This window comes from Nuphar pumila, chromosome 4, assembly GCF_984573655.1.
Source record: "Nuphar pumila chromosome 4, dmNupPumi1.hap1.1, whole genome shotgun sequence".
Taxonomy (NCBI): Eukaryota; Viridiplantae; Streptophyta; class Magnoliopsida; order Nymphaeales; family Nymphaeaceae; genus Nuphar; species Nuphar pumila.
The window spans coordinates 28,233,326-28,253,796 of NC_143252.1; the positions used below are offsets into that span (position 1 = coordinate 28,233,326).

The 20,471-nt window shown below is 36.3% G+C and overlaps 1 protein-coding gene across 6 annotated transcripts in view; it reads right to left on the reverse strand.

The window, feature by feature from the left end:
• Positions 1–349: 349 nt before the first annotated feature.
• The window catches only part of LOC149839751 (uncharacterized), a 43,487-nt gene continuing 23,365 nt past the window's right edge, over positions 350–20,471 (reverse strand). For 2 of the 6 annotated variants that reach the window (XM_090002797.1, XM_090002799.1), the window contains 15 exons: positions 9,618–9,827; positions 9,423–9,536; positions 9,220–9,301; positions 9,092–9,151; positions 8,962–9,014; positions 8,711–8,877; positions 7,083–7,287; positions 6,328–6,385; positions 6,183–6,239; positions 5,842–6,087; positions 4,925–4,986; positions 4,738–4,794; positions 4,517–4,610; positions 2,040–2,180; positions 350–716 (listed from right to left, as the gene is read on the reverse strand). In XM_090002797.1, the coding sequence (XP_089858923.1) occupies positions 639–716; positions 2,040–2,180; positions 4,517–4,610; positions 4,738–4,794; positions 4,925–4,986; positions 5,842–6,087; positions 6,183–6,239; positions 6,328–6,385; positions 7,083–7,287; positions 8,711–8,877; positions 8,962–9,014; positions 9,092–9,151; positions 9,220–9,301; positions 9,423–9,536; positions 9,618–9,827 (1,684 nt within the window). In that variant the 3' untranslated portion in view covers positions 350–638. Of the gene's footprint in view, positions 717–2,039; positions 2,181–4,212; positions 4,611–4,737; positions 4,795–4,924; positions 4,987–5,841; positions 6,088–6,182; positions 6,240–6,327; positions 6,386–7,082; positions 7,288–8,710; positions 8,878–8,961; positions 9,015–9,091; positions 9,152–9,219; positions 9,302–9,422; positions 9,537–9,617; positions 9,828–20,471 lie in introns of those variants that run through there. The other 4 variants (XM_090002798.1, XR_016431350.1, XM_090002801.1 and 1 more) reach the window with 4 other exon arrangements.

The window sequence follows — 20,471 nt, forward strand, 5'->3', positions numbered from 1 at the left end:
GGCTACCAAACAGAGTCTTAGTGCAATACTTCATCCTGATACTGTCGAGAGTAAACCAAAATTGTCACATTATTCATTCAGAAAAAGAAAATTGAACCAAAGAGGTGGTATCCCCTTGTGTCAAGCTGAAGGCCCAGGATTGAATCCCTCGGACACATGGGGCGGCTGTTGTTGGTAGGAGTCCGCCTAACCCCAGCTTGCTTATCAAAAAAAATGAAGGAAAGAAAAAGGTCATCTAACATAGAGTCCCATGATAGAACGGACTCACCAAACCCGGGAACTCCAGCAGGCTCTTTTATTTACTCACACGAAAAGGGGAGGAAATACACTCTCTCTCTCAACCGAAACATTTAACCAAAACTTTTCTTTCTTTTCATATTAACTGAAGAATCAATGCCTTATATTCCTTGACACCCCTCTAAAACTATACATGTTTTTTTCTCTATCATCTCTTATTCACCGCATGTTGCTTTCCTGTTTATATGGATTTCTATGGAGAATCCAAACTAAAATTCGACAATGAGCTGCTTTCCTAGAACAAAAAATTGCAGCAACAATTACTATAAGGACAAAAAACAGGGGGCAGAAGAAACAGTTTTGAATCTACAACTAGGGCAATGGTCACTGCAGCAACCCTGCTACTGAGGCAGCTCCTTCTCAAGCATTGACGCCCCCTGGAATACCATCATCGGCAGATCCTTCATGTACTTCTGCAACTGCTCATACAACAAGCTTTTTGTCACCACGCATTAAACACAGAATAATGATAGCTGTACTAGAGTTCTGTAACTTCTCTAATACAAAATGATGTATGGGATAGAAATGAGCTTCAGTTACAAAAGCAACCAAGAAAATAATTAGTAATATAGCATGTTTTCTTTCACATAGAGAGAGAAAGAGAGAGATTTGGCCATCAACAAAATGTCCTTAATGATGAAATTAGCTCAAAATGGACGGATGGATAAAGTAGAAAAAACAAAACAAACAGAATCCAAAATTATACCTATGGCTGGAAAACTGGATGTTTTCCTCATGTAAAATGGAATCTAACATTAAAGAATTGAGAGTATTACTGTGGAAGATGATGGGACTTAATTTGCTGACCACCTCAGCAAATCTTCGGATAAGAGGATGGTTAAAAGTGAAAACAGAGGCAAATTAGAAGACCGAAAAAGTGATATAGACGACTCAAAATTATACTGGCATCAAATAGAAAATGACCACTAATTTTCTAACCAAGGTTATACCTCTGAAAAATGGGAATAGTTCCAGAATTTACTTGACTGCACCATTGCAAACTAGACAATGACACCTCGTGTATGTGCGTGAATTTGATAGGGTCAACCTAGAATTACCGGAAGCTTCAAAGATAGGTGGGAAGTGTGCTTCCCATAAACTCGGTTCAGAAGCACAATACTCCTCGCTTCCAAAACTTAATGGGAATCTCGATTCTCATATGCTTCTCACATGTTTCTTCCATGCTTTCTATGCACTTCTCTCAAGTTTTTTTTTATGTGCTTCCTTTCACGCTTTCCACTGACTTCTCATGTACTTTCGCTAAATTGGTAACCATCGTTTTTAAATTTAATTCTTACACTACAAAAACATAAAATTTAAGAATAATCATTTTTATTTTAGTTTTTATTTCCTTATTCAATTAGTATTTCACTTCCCATTTGATCTCATCTTTACTTTTTTTATTCCTATTTCGCTTTTAAATTGATTCCTCGCTTCCCGGTTCTTATAAATTTTAAAATACCTTGTTTCTCGCTTCCGCTTCCTAGTCTGGTAACCTTGGGTCAACCTACCAGAAGGCTGAAATCACTCCCACATAATGTACCTTGGATGGCATGCCCAATGATATCTCATATAAAGGCACATCAAGACGGGCATGATCCTTAATGGTTCATGGCAGATGTACCTCGAGCATAAGTATCCCAAGAGTATGGGATTCAGTACAAGGATTGTCTAAAGGCACACGGTATAATCCACCAGCATCTTTCCTGTAATAGTCTAAGCAATATAGATGGTAAAGTTACCTGCTCATCAGACATCTTGTTAAAACCAAATTTCTTTGTCCAAATAGATTCAGCTTCTTCAGCAGCAGGAAGAACAAGTTTCTTCACATTCAAACTAACGAGTAAGCTCTCAATGCATGAGAACAAGGACTGGAAGTAACCCTGAGGAAAGGGATTGAAACAACATGAGAAATAAAACAATCAAAACCAAATGGCGAAGCAGGAAACCAGAACTTGAGGAACAAAACGTCCTTGGAACACTCCAAACCATTTAGTTTTTACGCAATTGTACACAGTATTCTGTGATAATGTCAAATACAAAACTGATGATCCAATGAACAAGCTTAAAGAAAATGTTTACTTCTGTATCGCCAGTTAGAAAAAGCCATGCGCCTATGGGGATGCCACAAAACAACTACTTTTTCCTTATAAACAACTTGAAAGGATTGTCAAAATCGTAGGCATATTAGGACATGCAGCTGGCACATATCATAGCAATTCCATGATCATTAGCATGAAGATACCATCATAATCGTAATACTAACAGCAAGCAAAGTGAAAATCGATCTTCCCTTAAAACTAAAAAGAATGGACAACTAAACCAACAAGGAAAAAAGGACCACAGTATAGCTAAAAGGACAGCTTCCACATCGATTGCATCTGGGTGGAAACTGAAAGACATAAACAATGTATGTCATGATAAAAGTAATATACACAATGTGATCAGGGAAGCATGCCCATGAATAAGGGACAGCGGAAAATGGCCTACTTCACATATAGATTGTACTGTAGTACACTGTATACCATATTGTGCAACCAAAACATTCTCAAGTGTGCACACGTGTGCGTGTGTAGCTAGAAACTTAATATGGCCAGCCCATAACCCCTGGATGCATGAGAGTTATTCTCAGGATCCATTAGGAATGCCACACAGATAATATAAATAAATTCTGTAAGATCAATTTTCAAGGAAATCCTTGACATTCTAGATTCGTGTTAAGGAAACTTATCTAGTGGCTCAGTCTCCTGTTCACACCAAAGGAAAACTTTGAAATTAGAAACAGAAAATTTTGTCTCATGAATGAAATGCCTATTGCTCAGCAGAAGGTACCTTTTGACTCCATGGGATGGTCTTATACAGTTCATGATCAATTTTTTTCTTGTTCAGTTTAATAAGTAGTTTAACTTAGAGTTTTTTGGAACCAATGTTATCAAAATCGGTCTGAATCAGCCGATTCAGATCGAATCGGCCCCAAAATGATTCAAAGGGTCCAATTCAAGGTCGATTCATTTCCTTTTTTAATATTTTAAAAAGTTTTTTTTTGCATTTTTTATTTTTTAATGACATGTCATCTGGTGACGAAAAAGGACCGATCAAAAAGCGATTTGATTCAATTCGATTTAGGGTTTTTTCTGAGAAACCGATTTTGCCTAATGAACCAATTTTAACAACATTGTTTGGAACTCAGCAAGCTTGAACTTGATACCCCATTAGTACAAAAGGCAAGATGGGAAAACCTTAACAGATCCTTTTCCATAGATTCAAGGAATTTGACTGGCCATAGAGCTCATGTTTCATTCATTGGTGCAACAAGAATTGCCCGTAGTTTCAACTTCCACCACCAAACTTATACATACTACCAATTTTATCATGCTCACTCCAATTGAATAAAATCATATATTTTGTCAAAGGAGGTGAAACAGTAACATTAGACTACTTTAGGGTGTGTTTGAATGCCAGGATCTCTGCAAAGATCCACAGATAGGCGGACGGGCCAAAACCTGGATCTAACCTCCCTCAAACGGGGGATCTCAGATTGCCATCAGTCAATGATTTAATGGGCAGACACTGACTGTCAATTCTTTAGGGATAAAGTTACTCCTATCGTCCTCATTGCACATGTTAGATCCCAAGACCAATTTCTGATGGACTCACCTAGTAAGTAGGAAAAGCAATTGTTTATGAAATTTTTCCAAGCTGTGCATGAAAAATATCCTTGCAGCAATTTGAGATGAAGTGTTTGCCGTGGCACAGTCATTTATGTGACTTATTTCTCATCTTATTTATGTGCCTTTATAAGAAAAATATCAAGTTATTGGAAGTAATGGATGAAACATGGCTGGATTCAGACAATCTTATTTTATCCCTCTTTGATCTTTCTTCTTTTTCTTCTCCTTTAATCTCCATCTTTGTTCTTTTCCTTTTCCCTTGATTTTTTTCTCCATTGTATGCATTGAGGGCAAAACATGAACCTTCATCATTATTAGCTTGTATAACCATACTAGAAACCCATGACTGCAAGTTCATAGAAAAAAAGCAAAACATAATTCGAGGATTCATATTTCTGACTGACAAAAGTTGCCTTAAAAACAAGGCATATGAATACTGAGAAATGGCAACGAAACAAACACTCATGCAGGAAGCTGAAATAGCAGGGTAATCAATCCTCTCAGCCAAATAAAAGAGCATGCCCTTCTTGAACTAGAATGAAATTTACCTGTCCTTGATTTTCTCGACTTGTTGCAACTAAAGGGAGTTCTGCAACCTCCTGACCAAAAATTCTGAGAACTCCAGCTGATACAACTACTGAGCTGCAGAGAAAGAGAGAGAGAGATTAACAATTTTAAGAACCTTGGGATTAGTTTATGTAAAGCAAGTGACGCAAAATATGCTAGTAGACTGAAGAATAGGTTCAATGTCCAAGAAATTGATACTTACTTTACAATCAGAACTGCACAAATCATTCCCCCAAATTCTCGTCCCCCTATGTTTCTCCTGCAAAATGTTCCACAAACGAAAAGCTCAGATCCACAAGCAAACATAGATAGATAATATTTGCAAATGAAAAGGAAAAAGAAATGCTGTAAGGAGCTAAGATGTATGATGCAATAAAAGATTAGCTTACCCATAGACCATTGATGGTATCAGGTCACGGCCTGACGTTTCAATGATAGGATCAAAACAATCCTGCAATAATGTAGAGAGATATTTGGTGCAAATACAACAAATAGAATAGGACAACTTTTGCAAGAACACATGAACAAGGTGCGATAGACGTGTTATTCATGAACTCGATTCAGAAGAAACCAAATACAGAACTAAGCAAGAAATAAATGAAGTAATATAGTGACCATTTGAATAGATCTCAAGCATCACAGCTTGGACCCAACAGATGATTACAAGCAGAACATGCCGTGAATCTTTCCTCGAAACTAGTGTTACACAGTTTGAGATAACTAGAGCCACAGAATTTGACAACTCTTGCCAGATAAGAGTAAGACAGACAGCAAGAAATTTCTAACGCACCTTGAACTACAGAATTTTCATCGAAAACCCTTATCAAAATACAAACAAGCAGTCCCACTCCCACATCTACAATGATATATGGCAACTGATAGTAGAAGCTACATCTTCCAGCGCTAATGTTATATATTGGCCAATTATTTCTTCTTAATAGCTTTCATGCCCTTCTATAGCATAAAAAACTGTAGGGACAGCTACCATTATATTTAAGAAAAAAGGAGAGGGAAAAGAGGCCACGGAAGGAATAAAGGTTTGTGCTCCCCTGTTCTTATGACAACAATAGTTTTATAGAACAATATACGAAAAGTAGCCAACAAAATATAGTAGTGCAGCACAGATGGTTTGGTTGACTTTGGAATAAAGGGAGGGGACTGCTCACCTTAGGAAACTCCTTTGTCGTTGACAAAGTTATTGAAAAAAAAGAGAACAAAGGATCCATTATGACTTGATGAAAGGAGTGAAGCTGACTTTATCCAAGTCAATAACACAGAATCCAAAGTCTGCATAGAAGAAACTTACTCTAAAGATAGCAGCAGATCTGGAAAGAAGCATTCTGCTATTGGGAGAAACAATTCTCCCACTAAGAAGTTGCCATTTCACATTATTCCCAACATCCAGAGTCAAGCATTTTTCTTCATACTTTCTGGCTATAATACTTGAAACTGAATCAGGAAGCATCCCTGGTCCATTGGCTATTAACTGGTTAAGAGTAGAATGAATGTTACTGCAAGCTCCACTGCAGAACCATTTTCCCTTTGGTAATGCCTGCGGCAAAGGAAGTAATATCAGTAGTTATAGCATATACTGGTAAGATATTAAATCTGCAACCTCACAATGCCAAGGGACCAGCCTGCCGTCACCTTTAGGTCACACAAGCCAGAATCCCTCAAACAGCCAACATGGAACTCCTTCTCACACTACAATGAAAAGAAATCAAAGCATCAGACATGTTATGACAAGGTTCACAAAGTTGAGCAAAACACTTCATGATAAATAGAAGCGTACTTGGTCACAAAGAATCACCGTCCATTCACCAAATTTCCTCTTGTTGAAATTATGACACCTGAATAAATAACTTGTTGAGAAATTTGAGAACAACAGCAGCCTCAGAGAAGTTTTTGGAGGAAGAAGTAACAATTACAAAAGACAAAATCGACAGAAAGTAATACAGACAAGGTGGAAGAATTTCTAATTCTCCCTCATAAAGAACACCATTGAGAAATGACAACACAGACACGTTTTACTAATAAGCACAGTTTGGAAACTGGAACTCAGCTAGGATTGAGGCTCAGTTGGACTTATCCAGACATGCCCAAGCAAGTCATGCTCCAACAGGAATTTAATGGACTCAAGCAGAGACTCCATCAAATTTATGCAATGGAGCCCAAGTTCATACAGACTAAGAGAGTCAGACCCGAACAACCAGATTTCAGTTGGCCTCAGTTGCCAAAGGCCCATGATAGGCTCAGTTAAGCCCATCCAAGATAACTGCAGCCATGGAGCTCAAGACTCAGGCTTCAGCTCGAGTAGAGGTGAGCCACTTTTGGTTTCAATCTCAGCCATTGTGACAACTTGAACCCCAAAGCTCACAAGACCTGACTGGACAAATCATCGAGGCCCAAGGCCTTCAAGACATGTTCATGTGCAATCAAAAGTTCATAACATCTTTATTAAGATGGATAGGATGTGTTCTAAATTTCTAATAAACCTGATGGGATACAGGAATGCGATATAAGCATCTGATGGTTTTTTCAATGTACCTGCAGATAACACAGCCGCCGATTTCAGTTATTGGTGCTTTAATAACACGTTTGCATCGAATGGTAATATGCTTCTTTGTTTCAAAGTTGGGCCAGGCATTTGATTGTGATTCCCCAGAAACTGATGTGTGTCCATGCACAGCCTTATCTTTGCAATATGGGCAATACCAATTTTCTTCAGGAATTCTCTGTTCTTCCAGACAACCTAAGGAACCAGACAGGTAAACAATTTCACATCATGATAAAGAAAAAGCCTGCAATCAAGTAAATACAAGGATATAAATATAAGATGTTCAGCATGGATATACATTGCATCAACAATCTGAGGCTAAAATGATGACCAGAAATAGTCAGAAGCAGTTAATCAGGAGTATTGCATATAAGTTATAGATGGAACAGAGGATGCACAAGAACAAAAGATAGCAATGATTTGAAATTAGGCGGGAGAGGTTGGCTGCATGTTGGTTAGTTGAATCCACATGGAAGGATGGAGCCCAAATTGGTCGAATGCTGCATGCTTATTTGGTAAATGCTGTTATAAGTTATATATGAAGTATCCACGTTCGTCATGTGCTACTTGCTACACATTCAATAGTATCAATACAAGGATATGTCCCATACAAAATGATAATTGACCAAATTTAGGATGGTAAAAATCTATTTCTAGCATAAGCAATTTAAAATGCTGTCTGTTTAAAAATTATATTGCTAAAGGAAATTTTCCTTATATGCCTATATCCATCACATAGGTCATATTTGGGAGTTCTTCTCAAGAAAGGGTTTTCAGCTATGTCAAGGATGGATATTGTAGAGGAAAAGTTTCTCTCCAAAGTGCCAATTCCACCAGTTTCCATCCATATATACTTGTACATAGGATCATCCCCAGTTATAAACTATGTATATCAAAAGAATATCATTGGTTTCCTTCTGACACAGGTAGTGACAGCAACCATATTTTAGTTAGTCTACCAAATTCAAAATCATCAATCCATTATAACTCTCAAACGACAAGGAATTTCTAGAACGTATATTTGACCAACAGTTTACACCACATGTTTTTCTTTTTTTGGACTCTTAGACATCAAAGATCATATTATTTCTAAGCGTTCAACGTAACATATATCATCAACTATAACAATTTATATGTACCTAATTTATCCATTGTTAAAGGTGACAAATGATAAGTAAAAACAACATGACTGAATTCCCAACAACAGATGTGAACAAGTTTTGCAACTGACAATGTTCAAATTATCAGAAACTATTATAAATGGAGAAGTCTTTTTTTCAAAGCTCTCAAATTAAACATGATACCTACATATATTCCAACATTGTATTCAATAGTAAATAAGTGAATATCTCCAGCTATTTAATGAAGAAATTGGTTAGTAGATCTTGAGCACTGGTTGAACAAGCCTTCCTGACGGTAGAGCTTTGGCACACAAATAAGAAGATAAGAAGTAAGCACAAAGCAACTGATCTGAAGATCCTCTAAAAAGGAAATAAGGCAACAGATCTGAAGACCCTCTAAAAAGGGAAAATAAGACCACCTTCATGTGACATGTTAAAATTTTCAAAATAAAATAGGATAAATGAGGAAGCTTGAAAAAAAAAGGAGGATAGTGAACCTGCATGAAAGGCCCTAGGACATCCATCACAAAGGAGAAGGTCTCCACTATCCCCACACATGGTACAGAGGTCATCATTGTACCTAGCAGTGAGCTTCTGACCTTTTGACAAGGAAACACAAATTTCATGAAGCGAAAGTCCACTGGGAGTACAGATATAGTGATAACTGCAAAAGCCCATAGCAAAAAATTCATTGTCAAAGGACTGAATTATAAATGCATTTAAACCATATAATTTCAATAACACTCACGGTTGGCGCCTTGATGCCCATCCAGCATGAGCTTCAAACTGCGAAGGGCTAACCTGCTCAGCAGAATTTAGAAGCTCAAAAACAAAACAACCTTGCATATACTTGAGTGATACATGAGACACAATCTCACCTCAGCATTACAGCAGCTACAAACTATACCATTCCCTTGCTTATATCCCTCAAGCAATTTCTGTTGAAAATGAGAACAAATTAGAGACCGCCACATTCAGAAGATATGAAATTTAAGAAAAAACTGACCTGTCCCCTGATATAATAGGCTAATTCTGTTCCATCAGGCAATCCATTTGACGTGAAGACTAACTTATGCAAACTGGTATCCCTGAAAACATCAAGTTAACTAGCTGTAGAAACAATCTAGCACCTAATAGGGACAATATGGTTTTCTAGCATGTCAATACAGAGAACAGGGACCAATCCCAACTAAAGAATAGGAAACAAACTTTTTCTTCTTCTTGACAACTACATGGCTGTTTATCGGTTGCATTGTGGAGATGGAAGCACTATCTTTAGGATCAAATTCTTTCTGATCACATGCCTTGACCAGTTCTGGTGACCTGCACCGTCATTATCTTAAAAAAGGAAGAGAAAAATAATGCATTTCATTCAAAAGAATCACAATGCAAATAAATACAAACTTCTCTTTGATCACATCGTGAGAATTATTTGTCTTTTGTACTCCAAAGATGGAAACCATATCCTTGGGACTAGGTGTCTTCATTGAAAATCTTAGCTTGATTTTTTTCTGCTCAGCTCTCTCCACTGCAATTTGAGGATCATCGGTCTGATCCATCTGCAAGGTGGATGCATCATGTCTGGGGCCGGATATCTTGATTGACAGTGACGGCCTGAAAAGCATCCACTACATTAAAAAATTAAAATAAAAGAAAACTGCATGTTTTATTCAAGACATAAAGGTTAAAGGTATAGTCAATGATGATAGTTCATGGACAGAATGAAGAAAGACATATAAACATGGACTTCATCTCTTTGCATGAGCAAAGAGACATAAAAAATAATCAAAATTTTCTCTTAAGATTCATCAGAAATTAACCACATTATGAGTCTGACAAAATTAAATGACATTTTCGTCTGAAAGCAAACAAGACCTGCTACTGATTCTTTTCAGAGTATAAGATTTTTTGGGTACTACACAAGGCCAAAGATTTTTTTCCTTAAAGCCTGGCAAATTTGCAAAGTCTCTTAATGGCTATTTAAAGGTAAAAACCAAAAAATACAGAATTCAAGTCATATATCTCCAGAATGCAAATGCTACAGTGTGTGTGTGGCCACGGTCCACCCATGGGCTGCCCAACACGTTCTCCAGTCCTATCTGTACATATTGTAATGAAGTAAGTGGGAATATAAAACAAACTGCACATGCACTATTACAAGCCCAATATGGGATAATACACAAGGCACTAAACAAGCACATAGTGCATACACAAGACAAAGAGTCAAAAAGATCAACACAACAACATAAAAAATATATTTTTATTGTGCATAAAATGCATAATGTTAAAATATGGGTAGTTGTCATATATATATATATATATATATATATATATATATATATATATGCATGTTCACGTACATATATATAGAGTAATGGGTAGCTGCTAAATGAAATATGCTAAATGATACGTGCTAAATGCATTTTTCAAGTTTTTTTCGTTTTATTTGTAAATTCTGACCTTACAGATGTAATCTTTGTACTTGATTTTATAGGGATCAGCCCTTTAAGTGTTCGATTCTGAGACATGGGTGGGTTTTTATAAGGTTTAAAAAATCAATGGTCCAAAACCTTTGTAAATTTTCAAGGCTCCAAATATCATTTTTTTCATCGAAAACACATGATCCAGGTGCGGATTCCTCGTAAATTGACCATGCCCAATACATTTATGGGGTCAGAACTGCGAAAAAAATACCGGAAGAGCAGAAAAACCCATTTAGCACGCATCATTTAGCATATTTCATTTAGCACCTACCCATTACTCCATATATATATATATATATATAATCTCATAGATAGGTCGGGTATTTTTGGTCTTTTGACTACTTGTTTCTGTCCTTGACAATACAACAATAATATAACTGTTGGGAGCTCCCAACGGCTAGATTTATAGCCGTTGGGGAGCCCCAAACAGCTACTCTTTGGAGCATCGCACTTCCTCTCTTGTATATAAATATAGGCCTTCAGCCCCTTGTAAAATCAATGCATTTTGTATGCATTGAAGTGAATAAATATTATTTTTTATATTGTTGTTGTGGTGTGTTCTTCTAAGCCCATAAGTGGCTATTGTGCTTTGCTCTCTTTGTAAGATTTATATTGGCCTCTTGTTTGAGGTGTGTGAAGAGCTATTGGTTTCATTACATGATATCAGAGCCATTGCTATTTTGGTCATGGTAAAAGTGTACTCATGTAGACGTGAGATTGTGGATTGTATGATCGTAGTGACCAAAAGAATTCTGTCTTCATTCTCTTCTTCTTCATCTCTATCTCTCTATCTTTTTCTCTCTTTCTCTTCTTATACCTATGGAGGATGAACAAGAAGTGATTACCACCATTCTCGTGATTCTCAATGGCATAAACTACGTGATGTGGTCATCCATAGTGAAACACAAGATTTGGGAAAAGGGTCTATGGGGCTTGGTGGATGGTGTTAAAAAATACATGTAATCAATATATATATATATATATATTCAATCATACCCGATAAGGGTATTCCTGTAATTCTGCCCAATAGGGCCATTGTAGTCCTTTTTTATTTTTGTTTTTATTTTTATTTTCCTTTTTCTTTCTTTTATTTTTTTGTTTTCTTTTTCCTAAATGTGTTTAATGCATTCACATAGGGGGTCCCAACTAAGAGTCGTTGGGCTCCCAACGGTTGTACCGTTGGGAGCCCAACGACACCTTGTTGGGCTTGGGCCTCCCAATGTGGTCTCTCTCTCTTACTTTTCTCCCTCTCTCTCACTCCTCCTTGCCTATAAATAAGTGGGGTCTCCCCCTTTGTAAAGTATTGGCTTCTTGAAGCCCTTTCTTGCATTTATAAGAATTTATGTTTGCAAGCCATTGTTGGCTTATGTGTATGTCCTTTTTGGACTTGTTCTTTGCTTTCTATATGTGAATGTTCATTGTAGGACATTGTTTTTATTTCCACATATTTCATTACATGGTATCAGAGCCAAGTGTACGCTCTTGATTCTTGATATAGCTAGTTGACTAGTTATATTTTTCATTTTGTATTTCTCTTTCTTGGTTTGTCTTCTTGAGCTTAAAATGGAAGGAGAACAAAAGATTGATCTCTCCTTCAAACTTAATGGTTCCAACTACATGATGTGGGCCGCCGCTATGGAGAACAACCTCAAGGGTAAAAAGCTTTGGGGATACGTCATGGGCACTATTCCGAAACCGCAACTCCAACTCACCAAGATGGATGGTGATCAAGAAAAAGTTCTTGAAGGAAATGCCCGCATGAAGGCCATTGAAGATCACCAATCTAAAGTGAAAGATTGAGAAAGCAAGCATGCAAAAATTCTTGCTTGGTTCATGAACAATGTGGAGCTTAAAATTTGCGCCAACATTGCTAAATTTCGGATGAAAAATGAAGCATGGTTCTTTATGAAAGGTATGTATACTAAAAAAGACCTTGCTCGTCAATTCTTTCTCCAAGAAAAAATACAGACTATTAAGCAAGGGAAAATGGGTGTAAGAGATTACTTTAGCACCCTTGATCCCTATGGGATGAGCTATCTCTACTAGAACCAAAGTGGGTTTCTAGTGAAGATGTGGAACTAAGAAGAGAATAAATGGAAAAAGAACACTTTTTTCAATTTCTACATGGGCTTAGGCCCGAATATGAACAAGTTAAATCTTTCCTACTTCATAGATCTAAGCCTCTTCTTTTGGAAGATGCCATAGCCGAAATATGCCAAGAAGAAACTCGTCTTGGCATGATTAAGGGAGGAGATGAAGTTTTGGTCGTATCTAAACCCGGCAATCATGTAAAAGCCTATAAGCCTCCACACTTTGGGAGGCAAAATAACTATAATGGCAACTATAGAAAAGTCATTTGCCATCATTGCCAAGAACCGGGTCATATAAGACCTAATTGCCCCAAGCTAAATGAAGCACCAAAAAGTAAGGTTGCCTCCGTTGAAGAAATTACTCAAAAAAAGGAGACTATCAAAGGGAAGGAGTCCTTCTCTCTTGCTCAACTATCGGAAGCACTTCAAATTCTACTCAAATCGCCATCAACTTCGGGTACCGCCATAGCTTCTTCTTCTCCTCCAGGTATGTTTTCTTGGATTCTTGATTCGGGAGCTTCTTTTCATACGACCCTTCTTGAAAATAGGCTTTCTGATTTGTGTAATAACTCTAAAAACGCTTATGTTTCAACCGCCGATGGTACATCTTTACAAGTAAAAAGATTTGGAACTTTAAATTTTTCCAAAGATTTCTTTGTGCCAAACGTAAAAGTGGTACCTCAACTTAATTTAAATCTCTTTTCTGTTTCTCAAATATGTGATCATGGATGTGAAATCTCATTCTCAACTAAGGATTGCTCTATACAGGATCTCTGGTCCGGGAAGCAGATTGGGCAAGGCCATAAGAGGGGAAATCTATATTACATGAGCAACTTGAAACTTCCCACTAACTCTTTTTGTAATCACGTCCAAGATAAAAATATTGAAACTTGGCACCAAAGACTTGGACATCCAAGTTTCTCAAAAATGTACTCGTTTCCTTTTGGAAAGAAATTTTGTAATGAGAAACATTTTGTTTGCAAGAATTGTATTTTTGGAAAAATGAAATCCACTCCTTTTCCAAATAGAACTTTTGTATCCAAAAGACCTTTTGAGTTAGTCCATTCGGACGTTTGGGGCCCTTCTCTGGTCATATCGAAAGGGGAATACTCCTATTATGTTACTTTCATTGATGACTACAATAGATATGTGTGGATCTATTTTCTCAATTTAAAATCCGAAGTCTTTGACTTCTTCAAAAAAATTCATATGATAGTCAAAAATCAATTTTCAAGTAATATCTCTATTCTTAGATCCGATTCGGGTAGAGAGTATCTATCAAATGAATTTCAAAATTATTTGGAAACAAATAGAATTTGTCATCAAAGATCATGTCCTAGGACTCCTCAACAAAATGGTCTAGCCGAAAGAAAGCATACACATTTTGGAAACCACTAGGACACTTATTTCCAAAGAAATTCCAAAAAGTTTTTTGGCCGAAGCCGCTTTAACTTCAACTTACTTGATAAATAAAATGATATCTTCATCTTTACAAAATACATCTCCATATGAAAAATTATTTGAAAGAACACCCAATTTCAATAGATTAAGAATTTTTGGGAGTAAATGTTTTGTCCTTACACATTAAAGAGATAAATTATCTCTTAAAGCTATTGAATGTGTTTTCTTAGGATATAGAGAAAATCAAAAGGGTTTTAGATGCTTCGACCTTAAAAATAACAAACTATATGTATCTAAAGATGTAACCTTTTTAGAAAATGAAAATGGTTTTGAGAAAACTAAAGATATTGACGAAAGAGAATATGCTTTCTTATTTGATCTTTTCTCTCAAGAAGATGCGACTCCTCAAGAAGAGGAAATCTCAAATGATTTGTTGAATGATCTAAAGGATATTCCTCTTAACAATGTTGAAAATGAATGTGATAGACCCATCCAAACCTATGTTAGGCGTGGTCAACAAGTTCCCATGAGTGCCTTAAAAAAATACTCTCAAGGTTCCAACATAGAAGAAACCTCTTTAAGGAGATCCGGCCGAATCTCCAATCCTCCTAATAGGTTTGTTTCCTATGAGTCTCTAACACCAAAGTATAGAGCGTGTCTAATTGCGCTACACTCTTTTTATGAACCTTCACATTATAATGAAGCCAAAAACACTCCCTAATGGGTTGAAGCCATAGACTTAGAACTTAGTGCCCTTGAAAAGGAAAAAACTTGGGAAATAACCTCATTACCCACTGGAATCAGACCTATTGGATGTAGATGGGTCTTAAAAATTAAAACTAAAAGTGATGGGTCATTAGAACACTATAAAGCCCAGTTGGTAGCAAAAGGATACGCTCAAGAATACGGTATAGACTATGAAGAAACCTTCACTCCAGTAGCTAGGATGACTAGTGTTAAGACTCTTATTGCAGTCGCGTCAGTTAAAAAATGACCTATTTATCAATTAGATGTTAAGAATGCATTCCTAAATGGTGAATTAAATGAAGAGGTTTAGATGGATCCTCTACCAGAAGTATGTATTGGTGAAAATAAAATTCTCAAACTTAAAAAGGCATTATATGGTTTAAAGCAAGCTCCAAAGGCTTGGCATGATAGATTTAGCAATGTAATGACAAGTTTGAATTTTCGCTCATGCTATACTGACACTGCTTTGTTTGTGAAAAGTGCAGGGTCTTCAGTAGTTATTCTACTACTTTATGTTGATGATACGATCATCACTGGAAGTAATGAGCAAGGAATCGATGATATTAAGAAAGTTTTAAAAGAGAATTTTGACATGTCTGACCTTAGTTTCTTAAGATATTTTTTAGGAATTTAAGTAACATACTCTCACCGAGGGTACATTCTCTCTCATATGAAATTTGCTGCTGACATTTGTTCCAAGTCTGGCATCTCCGATGATAAGAAGATAGAAACCCCTGAAGTTATCAATGCAAAGTTAAGGTTGGAAGATGGAACACTCCTCGAGGATCCTACTCCCTACCGCCAACTTGTTGGGTCTCTGACCTACTTATCCATCACTCTACCGCCAACTTGTTGGGTCTCTGACCTACTTATCCATCACTCGGCCAAACATAGCTCATGCAGTTCACTCAGTCAGTCAGTTTCAGCATGCACCTCCAACTGTGCACATGAGTGCAGTCTTAAGGATACTCAGATACATCAAAAACACCATAACTAAGGGAGTTTTTCTTTCCTCTTCGTCATCACTTGATTTAATTGCTTATACTGATGCCGATTGAGGAGAAAATCCCAATGATAGAGTCTCAACTACTGGTTTTTGTGTTTTCTTAGGTGACTATGATTTCTTGGAGATGCAAGAAGCAGCACAAAGTATCATTGTCTTCAACAGAAGCGGAGTATCGTGCAATAACCACTACAACCATGGAACTTGTGTGGCTTAGAAGTCTTCTCAGTGATATGGGCATAGTTATCTCTACTCATTCGAAGATGTGTTGTGACAACAAAAGCGCAATCTATATCGCAAGCAATCATACCTTCCATGAGCGTACTAAACACATCGAGATGGACTGCCACTACGTTCGTGATGAATACCTAAGAGGAACCATAGCACTGCCTTACGTTACATCCAAGTACCAGTTGACGGACTTTTTCACTAAAGTCCTTGCTGCTCCTCATTTTATGTTCCTCCTCAACAAGCTTTCGGTTATATTCCCGTAAAGCTTGAGGGAGGGTGCTAAAATACATGTAATTAATATATATATATATATATATATATATATTCAATCATACCTGATAAGGGTATTTCTGTAATTCTGCCCAATAGGGGCATTATAATCTTTTTTTATTTTTGTTTTTCTTTTTAATTTTCTTTTTCTTTCTTTTATTTTTTTGTTTTCTTTTTCCTAAATGCATTTAATGCATTCGCATTGGGGTCCCCAACTAGGAGTCGTTGGGCCCCCAACGGTCAGAATTGTGATCATTGGGCCCCCAACAGTCACAATTGTGACTGTTGGGAGCCTAACGACACCTTGTTGGGCCTCCCAACGTGGTCTCTCTCTCTTACTTTTCTCCCTCTCTCTCACTCCTCCTTGCCTGTAAGTAAGTGGGATCTCCCCCTTTGTAAAGTATTGGCTTCTTGAAGCCCTTTCTTGCATTTATAAGAATTTATGTTTGCAAGCCATTGTTGGCTTTTGTGTATGTCCTTTTTGGACTTGTTCTTTGCTTTCTATATGTGAATGTCCATTATAGGACATTGTTTTTATTTCCGCATATTTCATTACAGATGGATCCGAGAAGGAACCAAAGCTTGTACTCACTAAGAATGAAGGCAACAAAGAAATTGAACTTCAAGGAGATGAAATGAATAAAGTTATTGCCGACTATGAAAAGAGATGGAAGGAATAGAAGTTGGGCCATTCCAAAATCATGGATGGCTCATTAATAGTGTAGAAATAAAGAAATGTTTTAGCTTAACAAAGTTTTAATTTGCTAGTGATGCTTAGAAATATCTCCAAGATACGTATATTTTAAGAGATATAGATCATATATGTAATCTTCAAAAGAAAGAAGCATGGCCCAAGAAGATATGAGCATAAGAGAATACTACAATGCTCTCTCTCTCCTTTGGGATGAATTGACTCACTTGGAGCATAAGTGGCATTGCCTACTTGACATTGAACTCTGAAAAAAGTAAATCAACTCGGAGCATTTTTAGCATTTCATAAATGGGTTTAGGCCCGAATTCGAAGGAACAAAATCAGCTCTTTTTCATAGAGGAGGTGTTTCTTCCATAGTAGAAACTCTAGAAAAACTAATTATGTAAGATAATAGATTGAAGAAAACCTCCTCTAATAAAGATAGCAATTAGTGCTTGCTATGTCAAGACTCTAGAATCATACAAAAGCATACATGTCTCCTCACTTTGGAAGAGGCCAAAATAACTATGGAAAGAGCTCAAATGATTATAAAAGAATTCTAGTGATTATGGATAGAAGTGGTAAGATAATATGTCACTTTTGCAAAGAACTGAATCACATCAAGCTAGTTTGCCCCAAAAAGAGAGAAATGAAAAGAAAGTGGCCTCTATGGGATCATCAAGCAAAAAGAGTGGTGTAGATGAAGGTTTCAAGAACGTCTCCTTCGCCCAACTCATGAAAATCCTTCAACCACTAATTAAAGGTCAATCATTTTCCCTCTCCGGTGCGGTCGTATCAACATGAGTGGACCCCAGTAAGAACTCTTAAATTCTTGATTTCAGTGTCTTTTTTCATATAACTCCAAATGAGTCCATACTATCCAAATGTTTAATTAACTCAAATGATTCTTATGTTTCAATCGCTGATAGAACATTTTTAAAACTTAAAAGCTTGGGTACTTTTGAAAAAATTTCTAGAAATTATAAATTTTTTTTATGTCCCAAACATTAGAATAGTACCCAAACTTAACCTAAACCTCTTATCAGTTTCTCAATTTACCATGGGTGTGAGGTCGTATCTAATGATTGCTTAGTACAGGATCTTCAATCCAAGAAGTCGATTGGACGAAGCCATAGAAGAGGAGACCTCTACTACATGGACAACTTGAAACTATCAAATTGAAATTTTTGTAGTTTTGTTGAAAAGAATTGGCATAAGAGACTAGATATCCAAGCATGTCAAAAATGTATTTTTTCCTTTTTCTTGAAAATTATAATGAAAAGAATTTGACTTGTGAACATTACGTACTTGGAAAAATGAAATCTCTACCTTTTGGAAATAGCCAATTTGTATCTAAAGAACTTTTTGAGTTAATACATTCGGATGTACGGAGATCCGACACCTGTTATGTCAACCGAAGTTTCTTATTATGTAATTTTTGTAGATTATTATAGTAGGTACACATGGATCTACTTTCTTAAGTACAAATCCGAAATATTTGAATGTTTTCAAAATTCTATAGTTATGTTAAAAACCAATTCAAAACATCTATTAAAATATTTAGATCCGATTTGAGAGGAGAATTTTTGTCAAAAAAGTTTAAAAGCTTTCTTAATCAACAAGGGATTACTCATAAAAAATATTTCCCTTACACCCCACAACAAATGGTTTGACCGAAAGAAAGCATTGACACATTATTGAAACCACTAGAACTCTTCTAATATCTAAAAATATTTCAAAAAGGTTTTGGACCGAAGCCGCCCTTACGGCGGTTTACTTAATCAATAGAACACATTCTAGTATTCCTGAAAACACTTCTCCTATTGAAACTATTTAAAATTTCTCCTGATTATTTAAGATTAAAAATTTTTTGTTGTAAATGTTTTGTTCTTTCTAACAAAAATGATAAACTTTTCGTTAACGTCATTCCTTGTATTTTCTTAGGCTATGCCAAAAACCAAAAAGATTTAAGTGTTATGATATTGAGAAGGATAATCTTTATGTCTCAAGAAATGTAACTTTTCTTGAAGTAAAAATGGTTTTGCAAAAAAACTGAGTCTAAGAAACCATGTGAGTACTCTTTTTTGTTTGATCTAGTGAAGGAGCATAATAATGATAATATTGATGAAAGTGATGATATTGATATGAATGAAAGTAGTGATATTCATGATATGCATGAGAGTGTCAATGATAACACTCGTGATGATCATGAAGGTGATATGCCTATTGTTGAACCTCACAATGAACTTCAAACATATTTTTGCCGTACACTAGGCCAACCACCATGTGCATTAGAAAGGTATACCCAAAGTCAAGAACAATATCAACCTAGTCTTAGAAGACCTACAAGGATATCCCAAGCCCCCAATAAGTTTGTATCTTATCGAGTCTTTTGAACCCTACTATAGAGCCTGTCTTAAGGCCATACATACTTGTGTCGAGCCCTCCTCCTATAATGAGACAAAAAATCACCAAGAATAATGAATTTGAAGCCTTAGAAAAGGGCAAATTTGGGAAATGAACAATAGAAAAGTATAAAGTTAAGTTAGTTGCTAAAGGATATAGTCAAGAATATGAAATAGATTATGAGGAAACCTTTGTCCCAGTAGTTAGGATGACCACAGTTCGAACTCCCATCATCATAGCATCTATTAAAAAATGGCCTATCATTTAAATGAATGTTAAAAATTATTTTTTAAATGAAACCCTTAATGAAGAAGTTTATATGGAACCTCCATCCGGGTTAGGTTAGGCACATAGAAAAGTTCTTCGCTCATGAAAGACTTTATATGGTCTAAAACAAGCTCCTAAGGCTTAGTATGATCGTTTTAGAGATGTGATGGTTCAACAATGATTTAGATCATGTTATACTGATATTGTCTTGTTCTGATATTGTCTTGTTTGTTAATTACTCTGATGCAGGTATAGTTATCTTCTCTATGTGGACGATATGATTATCACAGCGAGGTGATAAACTCATATCAAAGTTGTTCTAAAAAAGAACTTTGATATGAAAAATCTTGATTTTCTTTGATATTTTCTTGGGATAGAAAGTGCTTACTCACCCTGAGGGTACTTTTTATCTTAGACTAAGTATGTAGCCGAGATAGTTTAAACGTTAGGTCTTACGGATGAAAAGAGAGTAGACACGCCAGAGGTCATCAATGCGAAAATGAGGACAGATGATAGAGAACCTCTAAAAGATCCAACTCCATATTGCCAAATGATTTGTGTCTTATCTTACCTTTTCATTATTCATCTTGATATTGCTCATGCTATTAATATTGTTAGTCAATTCCAACATTCTCCCACTATAGTACATATGAGTGTTGTAATTAAGAA